The sequence below is a fragment of the Lycorma delicatula genome, chromosome 1 (genome assembly GCF_047948215.1).
Source record: "Lycorma delicatula isolate Av1 chromosome 1, ASM4794821v1, whole genome shotgun sequence".
Taxonomy (NCBI): Eukaryota; Metazoa; Arthropoda; class Insecta; order Hemiptera; family Fulgoridae; genus Lycorma; species Lycorma delicatula.
In genome coordinates, this window is record NC_134455.1 from 138,451,995 (window position 1) to 138,467,303 (window position 15,309).

At 29.0% G+C, this 15,309-nt stretch overlaps 1 protein-coding gene across 2 annotated transcripts in view; it reads right to left on the bottom strand.

The window, feature by feature from the left end:
* Positions 1 to 5,614: 5,614 nt before the first annotated feature.
* The window catches only part of LOC142323042 (uncharacterized), a 28,051-nt gene continuing 18,356 nt past the window's right edge, over positions 5,615 to 15,309 (bottom strand). The window contains exons 5-6 of one of the 2 annotated variants that reach the window (XM_075362139.1): positions 11,847 to 12,060; positions 5,615 to 5,911 (exon numbers count right to left, since the gene is read on the bottom strand). In XM_075362139.1, coding sequence (XP_075218254.1) covers positions 5,782 to 5,911; positions 11,847 to 12,060 — 344 coding nt within the window. In that variant the 3' untranslated portion in view covers positions 5,615 to 5,781. Of the gene's footprint in view, positions 5,912 to 11,577; positions 11,717 to 11,846; positions 12,061 to 15,309 lie in introns of those variants that run through there. The other variant, XM_075362149.1, reaches the window with a different exon arrangement.

A 15,309-nucleotide genomic window follows, 5' to 3' on the forward strand; every position in this document is an offset into this window, starting at 1 on the left:
TAAAATACAAAATTTCTTTTGATTTGTAAGTAATTATTGCCACGTCAGACATACATTTCATATTCCCACAGCACAAGCTTATGTAGTGAAATAATCATAAAAAATTAATTCTTTACCTTTAGTAGGCAAGTGAAATAAGGACCACAAAACAAGAGCTCATAAAAAAGTAAAAATTTTTTTGTATATTTCAATTATGTTCTGGGTTCAATTCATGTCTCTTATTACCAAGTAGTATAAATACATTTTTTTTTTAGAAAAATCTTGTGTGTACTTATGTACGCACATAATTTATACTTCTTTGGTATGAATAAAAAAATTATTTTTTACGCATTCAAACAAATTTGAACTGAGTCATACGATCGATAGACAACATTAAATACCATGAATAAAAGTTTGAATAAATAACTCTTAAATTAAATAATATTTATTTTATACAGTTTAAAAAGTATTGAAGTATTCGTCATATAAAACAAAGTTCACAGAATATATTTCAATTAGTTTAGTTTCATTAATTCTTTGGATGATGATTGAATTGGCACAAGTGTTATCAGTGGTTTATGATATGAAAAATATGATACAAATAATTTTATTTTATAATAGTGTATTTTATCAAAAATTTTGTTTGTTAAATTTAAAATTATTTATGCAAAATCAAGAATTTATCTGATGTCTGCTATTTTCTGTCATTAAAAAATATAATTTTACTCACAAAAAATAATACTTATATAAATATAATCTCAAATCTTGATACACAATTTTCACAAAAAAAAAAATAGGTATACACAGCAATATAAATAAAGTTTCATGAATATGAATAATATTCACAGTTTAAAATATTCATCTTCAGAAATCTGTGTATATAAATACATATTTATTATGACTCAATATCTGTTATGTTTACAACATGTGCTAATCACTTAATTGCATTGAACGACTTGACTGAATTGGACACTACACGCATATGCGTGCTAACTGATCCACTTGAGATCAGTTTGTACATTTTCATGGTGTGTTACATTGGCATGTGCAACTTCCATAACTAGCTGAAAATACACTCTGATCAGTTTCTCCTAAAGTGCCAAAAGAAGTATAATTTCAATCATTTTCAGACTTTTCATGAACAGAAGTTTTTGTTTCTACTGAAAATTTAGTTTTTTTTTTTTTAGATAGATTGATGTACTCACTGCAGTTGTTCAGTAAATATTTTTTCTCATTATCTTTTGCCCAGTTTTTTGGATCAAGGATTTTCCAAAAATCTGTCTTTAAATAAATAGTAATTATCTTATTTTCCAAAAAAAATCATATTGTATGAAAATCAAACTCATTTGATAAACTTTCATTATATCAATTCAGTAATAAGTATCAACAAAATAATAACGATATCTTCATGTTAATCAATGTGGAAAATGTTTTTAACTGGAAAAAAAATTTTCCAGTTGTTATTTAGAAAAACATAGAACAGGACTCAATCCTTGTGAGGGAACTTCCTCAACACAATAAAAAAGAATCATCAAAATTTAATATAAAACTAAAAAATATGATTTGAATTGAAAATTTACATTTTTATTGCAGTTTAAAAAAAATGTAACATGCATCTACCATTTAAAAAAATAGTTTTTGTAGGACTATAAAAATGGATAGCCAACTTATAGTTGGCTATCCAATTTTAAAATATGAACTTATAGTTCATATTTTACACCACATTCAATATTAACAAATTGTTGTAACTGTTATAAATTTTTTATTCTGATCAGTTCATACAGCAATAATATTTTACATAGATCATACCAAAATAGAGTAAGTATTCTACTCCATGGTAAAAAAACGAACTGGTTTGCCTAAATGAATCTGGGAAACTGATATCACCAGATTTTTCTTTATGTTGTCATTCAAGAACAATCTGTATACTTCAGATTAATCAAAATAAATGATAGAAGACTGCACCTCTAACATTAATGTAGCAAATTTTAAGAAGAGTTGCAATGAATATGAAGAAACAAGTTGACATCTGTTCAGTGCTCAAAAGAGAAATTTTGAATCTTTACTGTGACATGTAAGAAGGAAAAAATTAAATATCTATTAGTTCACTTAAGTTTCCTATACCATTAAATTACCCATCATTAAAAAAATGTAGTTTATTTTATACATCAGTCATTTGATAATATGTATTTATTGTAGCCACAGTTATTTGTTAAATTCCATAACCAAAATGAGTATAGATCCACCACCTTATAGTCACAAGTAACTCTTTAAAATGACATGGTTTCTTCAAAAGTTAGAAGCTTCTTAGGTTAGCTAGGGAAAGTAAGAAATGAAGTGGTTTCTTGTGATCACAATACACTGTTGTACATCCATTGCCAGCCTACCAAAATGTAGTTTATATTTACCAAAACCGTAAATTGCAATCAGCTGCTTACTCTTCTCCTCCTGTTTTCTTTGATACAGTAAGAATTACTATTTTTTAAACATCTGAATGTACTTTCACAGTTTTATAAAATATAAACACTAATCTATACAACTGCTTCAATCCTGGGATTCATCTAAATAATTTTTTTATTCTCTCAGTATGTAATACATTATACAGAGTACGTAAAAAATGGATAGATATGTTTTACTTCACAAATAAATAAAGGAACTACCTCACCATTTGACAGGATGGCTCAAGGAAAACCATGGTTAAGTACTGATCAGAGCAGTCAAGCAAAATAAACATTTAATTACAAATGTGACTTATTAATGTGTCCATATTAATTATTTAAAATTAAGGTACTATACACAGTGTTTCTAAAATGGTGGGCTGGCTATACTTTTTCAGATTCTACTTGTAAAACAAAAAATATCCTTATGAAAACTGGTGATTTCTACTTCGTTCTCCCCTCTGTCCACCATTTTTTTTTTATTTTTATATAAAAATTTATTTTTCAAGTTTGGATGGATGAATCACATTAATACTTGGTAAGCATCTTTGTAATAAAGTTTTAAAATTAGAAAAAAAAGGGAATTAAATACCTTTGCAAATTACAAAATGGCGACCTTGTTTATTTTTCAATTCGTTATATCTTCGTAAATATTAGTCTTATCAAAATTTATGTTATTCGCTAAACTATTAAGCCTTTTATTTTGAGCAAGATGACATTTAATTTTTTTTAAATCGGTTAACAAATAACTGAGTTATGGCAGAAAATTGATATAATTTTATGTCTGTTTTCATGTCCATCACTTTATGTTCAATTCAATTAAATATTAATTATTTTTATTTATTGTTAATTTATATATTGTAAATTAGTATCAAATTAAGTAATAATTCTCTCACAATAATAGACTTAATAATTAAAAAAATAAAACTACCTGCGATAATCTTACGTTCCTTTTTTTTTTTAAATAAACATTTAACAATTGTTATAATTTAACAAAAGTTATAAGAGATGTTTAAAGTATCCACCTTTAGAGATTACACAAGTCTCCAGTCTTTTTCTCAGAGATTGTCTTAACTGTTCAAAAATTCTGGGAGTACTCCTAATTTCTTGAAATCCATTTTGGATCCTTTGTTGAAGATCCTCAATGTTAACTATTGGAGCTGAGTAAACAATGTTTCAAATGGCCTCACAGGTAGAGAAGTCAGGAGGGTTTAAGTCAGGGCACTGGCCCTCCGCGGCCTATCAATTTTTTCATGGAACCTTTCATGCAGGAAATCTTATACCAACTGATTGAAATGTCCTGAAGCTCCAGCAAGGTGAAACCACATATTTCCTCTTAATTGTAGAGGAGGTAGGTCTTCCAAAAAACATGGAAGATTTTCGGTTAAATGAGCAAGATAATTTTCTCCATTTAAATGATTTGGTAGAATGACAGGACCTAAAAGATAGTCATTAAAAATACCTGCCCATATGTTCAGGGAAATTTTTTGTTGATGGCTACTTTGGAAGGTACCATGAGGATTCTTGTCGCTCCAGATACACTGGTTGTGATAGTTTTGAACACCAGTCCTGTTGAAGGAAGCTTCATTTTTACATTGTTAACATGATCAACAGTAATAGTCGTAGTGTAAAATTATTCAAAAGTAAAAACTTAATATCAACTGTTTTATTATTATTTAATATTAAATCTTATTGTGGGAAAATTATTACTTTGATACTAATTTACAATAGTAGAATTAACATTAGATTAAAACAATATTTAATCCAATTAAACAAAGTGGAGGACATGAAAACAGACAAAATTACATAAATTTTCTGCAATAATTTGGCTATTTGTTAACTGATTTAAAAAAAATAAAATGTTATTTTGTTCAAAATAAAGGGCTTAATATTTTACCAAATAACATAAATTTTGATAAGATTAATATTTACGAAGATATAATGGATTGAAAAATAAACATGGTTGCAATTTTGAAATTTGCAAAGGTATTTAATTCCTGTTTTTTTTTCTAATTTTAAAACTCTATTACAAAGATGATTACCAAATAAATATTAATGTGATTTGTCTATCCGAACTTGAAAAATAAATTTTTATATAAAAATAAGAAAATGGACATGGGGGGAGAAGGAAGTAAAAATTACCATTTTTCCTAAGGAATTTTTTGTTTAAATTTACAAGTAGAATCGAAAAAAGTATAGCCAGCCCACGATTTTAGAAACAGCCTGTATATAAAAGTAGCTAAAAAATAATTCAGGTATATATAAAATTATTTGAGCATGTATTTGTGTACACATTAAACAGGATAGAGTAAATTAGTATTCATTTTTACTACTTTAATTTTGTATTAGTTATTTCATAGACAGAGTTTCTGCAAGAGAAGATCTTTGAATTGTATTTTAAATAAATTAGTGGGAAGATTTTTTTTTAATGGTTTGCTAATTTATTAAAAAATAATAAGGCCCTTTCTATTAATCCGAATTATCATGTTAAATTATACAAAAACGGTTCTGTTGTCTGGTTTGGTAGAAGTGGATATTGTTATTTTTTTTAGGAAAAAATAACTACTTTTTTTACCAAACATTGTACATTCTTAAACGTAAATGTAGGGATAAGTTTATATTTTTAATTTTATAGAAATCAGTCATGATTTTCATGCTTATATGCTAAAAATTGATTAACAACACTTTAATGTATTAGATTTCTTAAACATCTTCAGATATTATTATGCTGAATTTGTTTTGCCATTTCCCCGTCTGTCTTACCATATCTGGTATCATTTTGGCATTCAGGTGTTGGTTCTTTCAAATAATTTTCTCGATTTTTGTAACATTTTCATCCATTTTTCAAGCAATCCAGTGTGTAAGTTTAATCTCTTTCTAACACATACAACCGACAGCAGCATTCTTATAATTTTTTTTTAATTTGAAAAATTTAACTATTTAAGATTAATGAAAAATTTGAATTTCATTTATTATTTAAAAGTAGACTTGCAAAAACTAAAGTTGCTGGTGAACTATATAAGCTGGCATTTGAAAAAAGTAATATATACATTTAAAAGAGTTAATGTCATGAATACTTTTACCACTTCTGATGAAAATGTATTTAACTAGCATTGGTTACTCCTGTAACTATTTGTTACAGAAACCCAAATATTAAAAGGTTTTTTTGGAGACAAAAAAAAAAATAAAACAATAAATAAAGATAATATAATTTTATTGAAATTTTTTTAAGTAATTCAAATATTAATAATACAAAATATATCTGTGAATAAACTACATTACTAAAAAAATTATATAAAAGGAAAGTTAATACAAAATCATAACAATGGTATTATAGGAATGTTATTATATAAGTAATATGTTATCAGTTGCAGTTTCTTTTACTGTATTTCATCCAATCAGAATTAGAACCTTTCACTGGAATAACCCATCCTGTTGGTATACCCGATGACATTACAGTTCCTTCATCCACTATAAATTGATCCCACTGTTTCCTGAAACAATGAAACAAACACTCAAAATGATTGTTATATTATTATAAGTTAAAATTTTCAATGGAAAGAATATGGTCGTGATGCATTAACAGGGGATTGAAAAGTAAAATCTTTCACGTGATAAATTTTGTGCTGCAACCATTTAATATTTTGTACAGCAACTTCCAAATGTGGTCTACAATATTTCTCAAATAACTAACTCCTCAACAGTGTAAAATTAATACTTTAAAGCTTTTAATGAAATTAATAGACCTTTTTGCATTTCAGTTCATTATTGATTATTTAAATTATACTTCAAGATTGGGTTGTCATTTTTAACCTTTTACATTTTGGTAATCATTAATTTTACCAAAATACATTTAAGCCTTTCATCGTTAATAAAACTGCAACTTATTTTTGAAAATCAGTTGACAAATAATTGACTAATTGCAGAAAATTGATGATGTAATTTTCAGCTGAATTTCAACTCCCCACTATTCAATTAACTGATCTGAATAAGTGTGAATTTTTTTCATACTTTTGATGCTAAGTTATGGTTAATTCAACTTACTAATAAAACTAAATTGTGAAACATTATTATTTACATTCTGGCTTTTTATTTATTTAAAAATAAATTACGTTACATAATATAAATTAAAGTTTTAATTATTAACACACATTCTCTGCTTGTAAAGATTTGGACTTGTGGATTCGTTGGTGATTACTAACCAGTCCCCATGTTTCTTGCCAGCATGATTTAATGGTGAAAAATAATTTATCTGTTGAAGTTCCTCTAATAACTAGGAATAACATGTTTATGCACAATGATGTACCACACTTCACTATCAGTATCTGCCAGTACTTGGTACGATTATTTCCTTGAAAAATGAATCAGCCAATAGCTGAGCTCATAATCTAATTTAAACCCATAGATTTCTACCTAATAAATGTGGTAAAATAGTTGTGTAGATGGTGTTAAAGGTGAACAGAGAATTGGAAAAGGTTTCAACATATCAAAGTTACACCACTGATTTTTTTAAAAGTTAAGTCATTAAGCCATGGGCCTATTAAAGTTGATCCTCTATTAAAATTAATGTGGAGGGCTATTTACAATGTGTTGCCACTTCAAAGATTTTTTCTACAGAAAGTAAAACTAGTATGTAATTATTTCATTTATTTGTCTATTTAATATTATAAAGTTTAATTCTGCTCAAAATTTAAAAAATTGCTTTAAGCACCTAAAGTTTATCAAATCCTATTGTTTTCCTACAATGATAAATAACTTAAACACTGTCATTGCTAGTGAAAATGACCACAATCTCCTCTTAAGAGTAAAAACTGTTTTATTAACGATTAGTATTTTAATTTATATAATTACTTTTAAATAAATAGCATCAAAAGTATGAAAAAAATTAAGTTATCAAAATTAATTAATTTAATAGTAATGGAGATGAGATCTGGTCAAAAATTGTAACATCACTTTTCTTCTTCAATTCTTGAATTTTGTTGACCAATTTTCAAAAATAATGTGTTGATTTTCTTTACAATGAAGTGTTTAATATTTATTTTAATTAACACTAATGATTATGATATATAAAAGTTTTGAAATTTGTAAACAAGTTTACATTGTAAATTTTTATTTATTAAAATTACCTTGTAAATTAAAATTTTTAGGTAGTGTTGTATTTATGTACACCAAATATGATTTTTCCATACTATCTTGAGATGTAAACTTTTCTTTAAAAAACATACAATAATGGATAGTAGGAAAATGATGGGAAATGCCATTTTTTAAAAAAAAAACATGTATTGTTCATTTTGATACACAGAATCCAAATATCAATAGAAGGCACACTTTTTTTGTTACACCCGCAATTGGGGAAAATTGTGGAAATTACAGACTTACAATATTTTTTATGCAGCACAAGATGTTTGAGTTTTACAAGGCAATATCAAAAGTGTGAAAGAACAATTACAAGAATAACAGTATACAGTTTTCAAAATGATACATCCATTGATTTTTTGGATTGAAACGAAGCTTGCGACAGCATACCAGGGAAAATTAATAGGTAGGGCTATTCAAAGAAAGGGTGTGGGAGAGGTAATAATGTACGCAAATTGTAAGATTTAAATGTAAACAAGATGGGTTTCCAGAGATTTGAGATTTACAATTGACTTGATGTAAATGATGCTGTAAAAGGTTGAAGCGAAAATGAAGTTTAGAGAATGACCAATAACATTTGTGATTAAACTATTACAATAATGGATTTAAAAGTAAGTAACAACAAATTGGTAAGAGAACCAATAGAGCATGCAGTTCTTAAAACAGTAAATTTTAATTATCTGGTTGATGAGCTGAAAGAGTACAGGAAGACTGTTGGAGAGGTAGATAAAAGTCTGCAGAAATTAAGAATGCTAGCATGAAGTAAGGAAATGCATGTTCTTACTGGAACTGTACTGGACAGGGTATTTGAAAAAAAAAACATTTAGATAATATGGATATATTAAGAGAATGAGGAAAGAAAGAACAGCAGTGATAATTTTTAATCTGAGGGTAAATGAGCTGCAAATATTTTCTGTTAGATTTGCAGATGTCCTATTTTTTCCAAAAAATCTTTCTATTGTGAAAAGAATGTAGTATGGGTATTATAAATGGTTTGAGACATACATTTCAAAGTTTTATTTCAGTGCGTTTTGAAATATAAGAGTGAAGGACACTCATTAGTATTTGTTTATTTTCAAGGTTACAGAGCATTTTTAAATGATGTTTGTTAGTGCATCTGGAAAAAGAGGAAGTAATTTACATACCAAACATAAAAAAAATAAAAAAAACAATCATATGAAAGAAGCATACCGAATTATCAGATAGGCATGGTTCTAGACTTAAATGTTCAGAATCATTGTCTATACTTAATAGACTAGAATAATACAGACATATGAAGCATTTAACAATTTGTGTGACCTTGCTCCTGCTCTAGAAATGCGGTTGCACGTGGGACAAAATACATGTGCTGCAGCATCATTTTAGTAACAGTGATCATTTTAGTACTTCGCGTAGCACTAAGGTGGGAAGACGCTGTAAGGGTTGTCCTCAAGGCAGTGTGCTGGGCTGTCGGCTTTGGGTTGCTGAGTTCAACCTTGTCCTGATGCGGTTAAGGTTACACACTGGATTCATGTCACTGCATACACAGATGATGGGCTTCTGCTGATTAAAGGAGATTTGTGCAATGAGATCAAATTTTGGGCAACACAGGCTCGTAGAATACTAGAGTGATAGAGTGAACAACATAAAATGGTATTCATGTCTGAACAGACCACCAAGATGCTCTTGAAAGGCAAAGGTTGACTGGCCATAACACAGCTGATAAGACTTTCTATCGGTATATCCCACTACAAAAGTATCTGGGTGTGCTCTTTGATGAGAACTTCAATTCAAGTAGCAATTGTAATATGTCGAGGTCATTATGTTATATGCCGCACCTGTTTAGGCAAAATGAATGAAATATAAATGTTATTTGTACATTCTGTTGAGGGCCCGGCACCTTTTGATGTTGACAGTAACTGGAGGTTATGGAACTACTTCCTGAAAAGCAGTTCTGATTATCACAAGAGTGAAGACCATTGATATCCTTGCACCTGAGCTTCAGATATGTTATGCTGTAAGTTAGGTCAACTGACATCCAAGCGCATATGGGAAACTGAAGACCAAGAATATCATATCTGGCAGGATAGGTGGGATGAGAAAATAGATGGGTGACATACGCATAGTTTCTTCTCAGATGTGAAAGCTTTACAAGTCACCTTGCTGGTTTCTTCTAATCATTATGTGATAGTTTCTTTCGAGGCATGGTGTGTTTAGGAATAGGCTGGCTGGCTTGATTTGGTTGATTCGGTTGTATGTCCTCAATGTTTAATAGATGACGATGTTCTGTACATCTGCTTTAAGTGTGAGTTTAGACGTGCAGAGGGAATCAGAGAACTTGAGGGTGTCAATTCAAGTCTGGATCTATGGGCAAATTGGGGTGAGTGGCAGACTGTCAAAGAGATTTTTTGAGATGTTTGGCTCTCGAAAGAATAGCTAAGGGCATATAAGGACTGATAAGAGAAACTTGAGCGGTTAGGGACCTGTTTGGGATATTTTTTCTACCAGAAACACTCTTGGCAATCTTGCCCCTGTTATATAGTTATCATTCATTTGGAAAAGTTTCTGGGCTGTGTGATGGTCTGTGGCTAGGGGTTTGATACCAGGGCAGGCCGGATCAGAGGCAAATGAACTGTTTTGGACTTATTGCAGTTTTGTGGGTCTAAATAGCGATGTTACAATTAACAATCTTCTTTTCTGAATCAATCTAGTTTGGAAGAAATTTTATAATTACACATGGCTGAATTGAGTAGTTCCTTGGTAATATACGGGCGTAGGGTTTGTGCACTTCCGCAGAGGCAGAGATATAATTTGGGATGATAGATTTATTTGTAGGAGAGCGAAATTGGGTGAAGCTCTATACAAAGGTGTTAATACATTTGAAACTTAATACACTATGGGAATGTCTGCAGAGGCATTTGAATTGGTGATATCCTGAAACATGTAATCAGATTTAGAGGGTCTGGGAGATGACCTACGGTAAAGTCCATTGGGGTTAGGAAAGGAGGAAGTGATGTGGCAACTGCGATCATCACAAGGGTGTCTTCCCCTGTGGAGTCAGAATATTAAAATATGAAAAAAAAAAATTGTAAAATAAGAATGAAAAAGTAAAAAAAAAAGAAAAAGAAAATATTTGAGAAAAAAACAATATTTTTGTTTAAATACCTAGAACTCAATTAATTAATTTATTTTTTAATTTCATTTTACTCTCCCTTTTATGCCTACAGATGTTGTGCTGATGTTTATGCCTGATGTTTACAGATAATTTTTATTAATTTACTATTATTATTTATTAATAATTTTTATTACATTTGAGAGGAAACAAAAATAGGCAAAAAAGTATCAGCTTGCATGACAGTGCACAAGCATATTGCCATGTTAATTGTTTGCAGTAACTCAATCGTTTGTCAATTGATTTTTTACAAATGAGGTGTCATTTTATTCAAAATAAAATGCTTAATAAATTCTGTAAAAGTAAAAATTTGATCAAACAATTACAAAGATATTGAAGGATAAAAAATTAAGATGGCCGCCATTTTGACATTTTTAAAGGTGATGTTTTCAAAACTTTTTATTTTCTAGAATAAGCCAAATGGCTAATTTAATTATAGTAGGTTTATCCATTCCTAAGAAGTAATTTTTTTTTGCTGAAAATCACAAAATGGCATCCAGAAGGAAAACAAAGCAAAATAAGACATGTCAATATGAACTTTTTTGCTCATTTTGGTGTCCAGAATCAGTTCTTGAAGTTCATCTAATACATCCCAGAACACTATTCAAGACACACAAAACAAAAAATACAAAAATGTGATTCTGTAATAAAAAATCTGATGTGGGGACATCACATGACTACCTTGTACGGCTGCCTATTAAACTAAATATACAAATTTTTTTAAATGAAAAGTACATAAAATTTTATTTCATTAATAACATCTGATATTTTTTCATATTTTTTTATTTATTATTGAATTAGTATTTATCGTAATTTCTTTTTTACAATCAGAGGTTCATAATTATTAATAAATCAATATTTTAAATTTAAAAAAAAATTGTTTAAATACTCAGTTGAATAATACAGATTGTTTTTTCTTGAATTGGCCATCTCTGGACATCTACTTTGAGACTTTAATCTTCTGCCATCTGTCATCATTTTTTTATATCTTTCTCAGTGTTCTGCGATTCTTCTAAATAATAAAAATACATAATTTTATTGTTTATTTTTTAAATTAATTTTACTTTTAACTATTCATGGTAAGAGCTTATATGTAAATGTGAAATGTAAGTCATTAACTAAATTAACAATGATTTGCATACCTAACTGTTACAAGTTCAACGAAATCATGGGGCTGATACTTGGTTGTTTTATTATCACCAAAAAGTGTCACCTCCCACTTACTAAGCGCTTCTTTCCTTCTTAAATCTTCACTATTCTTTTCTTCAACGGCTGCTTCATTTAACATCACCTTTAACCCCTGCTCTTCTAACATGTAATCTTTTAATTGATTGGTCCAAAGTGATTTCAAACGTTCTGAAACAAAAAATATATAATCTAGATGTTAAGATCTTTCCATCAATTTATTTAAAATAAAATTAGAAGATTTCCTATTAGAAAAAAAAGCAATATTACTCTGTAGATAACAATAATTTAAAAAAAAATTATTTTATGCATCCCAGTTTAACATGTACTTAAAAATGTACTCAAATGCTTTTCATTAAATTAATGCCTTCTCAATAATAGACTACTTTGTAGTTGTTTTACTCATTAATATCTTCACAAATTTCATATTTATCTCTATAAATACATCAAAACATCTGTCTATAATGATATTCACTTAAAACACAAGAACCAATGGGCCAATAATTCTTTTACCATTATTTTTTTTAGCTTTAAGGATGGTATAAAATTAATGAAAATTTATCCAGGTTAAGTCCATTCTTGGGAAAGTTATATTCTACGTGGAGCATATTTTTAAGTTTCTTATTAAATTGCATTCAGTAAGAGAAAGCTAATTGGATTCTGGAGGTGAAATTTAAAAACAAAATGAATTTTATTCTATTTATTTATTAAAATCAGATAAACTGTTTTCAATAAAGTAGGAGGATTATAGATGAATAATATAATTTAAAATGTTAACAAATGTTTTTTTTCTAAAACTACAAATCATAATTTCATTTTTCCAAATGATCACTTCATTACTGTTATTACAATTTTGAAAAAAGTTGTGAGGCAAAGCGGGATTAGATACAACTGAGAAAAAAGTACAACCTGATTTATTATTGTTAATTTTTGATATAGAAAATAAAAAACAAGCCTGTTGAAATGCCAAGCCTGGTGAGAGATGTCCAGTTCTACAACTGATGCTTTCTGTTTACCACTTTAGCTGGCTATACAATGAACAATAATGCTGTCAGAGAAAGAGTTTGTTGCAGGAATACGAGTCAGGGACTGATAATGTATACAGATTACTTTCTGTTGTTACTTTCAATTATAAAATGTTAATTTTAAGAGTGTTCAACTGGACGCTCTTAGATCTTATAAACCAGAAAAGAGCTATAAAAGTTAGTACTTTTCCTTGATTCTTGACTGCATTAAAAATGTCCTAACAACATGTTTAAATATCTCAGCTGTATCATTTCAAAAAAAAGCTGTATTTAAAAAAAAAAAGGCGCAGACTTCATTTATTTTAAATAGACATCCCAAATTTTGGTAAAAGTTTTAGGTCTAACACCAAAATTCTAAAATATTTTCCTCCTAAACACAAACATTCAGCTTAGGCATGGGACCACTGACTAATTAGTCTGTGACTAATTTCTATAGTTGAATGCTTTGACTAATAATATTAGTCAGATCAACTAATATTAGTCAAAGTAGTCGTATGGAGTTGAGTTAGTCGGAGACTTAATTCTTAGACTAATATTAGTCATTAGTCAAGAAAAGTAAATAATAATAAATAGGGCGCACCTACACACACCTCCGATGACGCCAGCTCTGTTCATCATTGTGCAATTAATTAGAAATAAATCATTCCCCCCCATTATTAATATTCAATCATAGTTTCTACTTACCCATATAAATATTTAGTGCAACGTATCTTACACTAAACGGTGTACTTGATTGCAATTTCAGCTATTTATATTTGTTGGACAGTAATAATCTTCTGTAATTATTTAAAAATCTGAATTCATTCTTATCTTTCAATGTAGTTTATTAGGTCTGGTACATAAATAAATAATTTTTTTTTTTTTTAATTATATGTAAGTTGATCTGCCCTGTTATAGTTGTTTACAAGTTGCTGGCCATTCCATTAATTTTTTAAGATTAGTGAGCAATCCCAGCATTTGGAATTTTTTTTAAAACAATTCTCTAGCAATATGTAAAGTATGTAAAAAAAAGAACTCTAAAGATCCAACAACACCTCAAATTTAATAGAGCATCTAAAGCGAAAACACGTAGTTTATGAAACTGGGATTGTAAAACCACATGCCCAAGCTGATTTTAAAATCACTGAATGTTTTGATTCCATGGGAGAGCCGAGCTGTTCAGATAAACACTCAAAGACTAAAAACAGCGAGGATAATCAGTCTGTGGCATCCACATCAACTTCCGTACCTCTTCTGTTGTCTATGTCATCTTCCATATTTTTTAAACTTTGAACACAGTCATTTCTACAATACAAATCTAAAGATTTGTCTGTAATGAAAGTTAGTAAAATTGATAATTTAGTGGCAGAAATGATTTTCAAAGAATTATAGCCCCTGTCTATTGTGGAAGATGAAGGGTTTAAAAAATTGTTACAAGAACTCAAGTCGCACTACACCTTGCTGAGCAGGAAAAAATTATGATTTTCAAAGAATTATAGCCCCTGTTGGTTGTGGAAGATAAAGGATTTAAAAAACTGTTACAAGAACTCAAGCTGCACTACAACTTGCCGCGCAGGAAAAAATTAATTAATTCTATTATGCCAAACATTTATAAAAATGCAAAATCAATGGTTAAAAACATATTAGACAAAATTTCTTGTTTCTCTAACAACAGACGTTTGGACATCAAGAAATACAGTTTCTTCTCTGACCGTAACTAGTCATTTTTTTGAACTAGGATGGGATGAGTTAATGTCCTTTGTTTTATGTATGTAATACAATTGCAAGAAAATCATACAGGACAGTATTTAGCCAAAAAATTAAGAGGTTTTCCACGAATGGAATATTAGTAATAAAATTGTGGCAGTATTTTCAGATGGGGGGGGGGGGGCTAATATGATATTGCTGCAAAAATTTTAGGTCTCCCTAACAATCCATGTGCAGCTCATATGCTTATTCTAGTAGTAAATGATACAATGTCACGGTGTGATGGGTTACCACATTAAATTAAAATGTGTAGAAATACTGCATCATATTTCAGGCATAGTGTAGTTATAGCTGATAAATTAAGACTAGTACAGTCACAAATGGGGAAAAAAGAATTATAATTAAAAACTAATGTTGTAACAAGGTGGAATTCATATAAAAATAAAGTATCTATTTATCAAGAATTATGAATACTTTATTTTTATATAAATTGTATAAAACCAGTGGTGCCAGATGTTTTGAAGGTGTAATTCAATGCTTGTGATGTTTGAAAGGTTAATAGAACTGAAGGAACCCCTGACAGCTGCACTGCAGCATTGCCAAAAACTCCACAATCTATAACAAATATTTAATTGGATATTTTAACTGAATGTGTAAATTTACTTCAACCATTTGAGCTTATGACAATACAGATATCTGCCAAAAATTA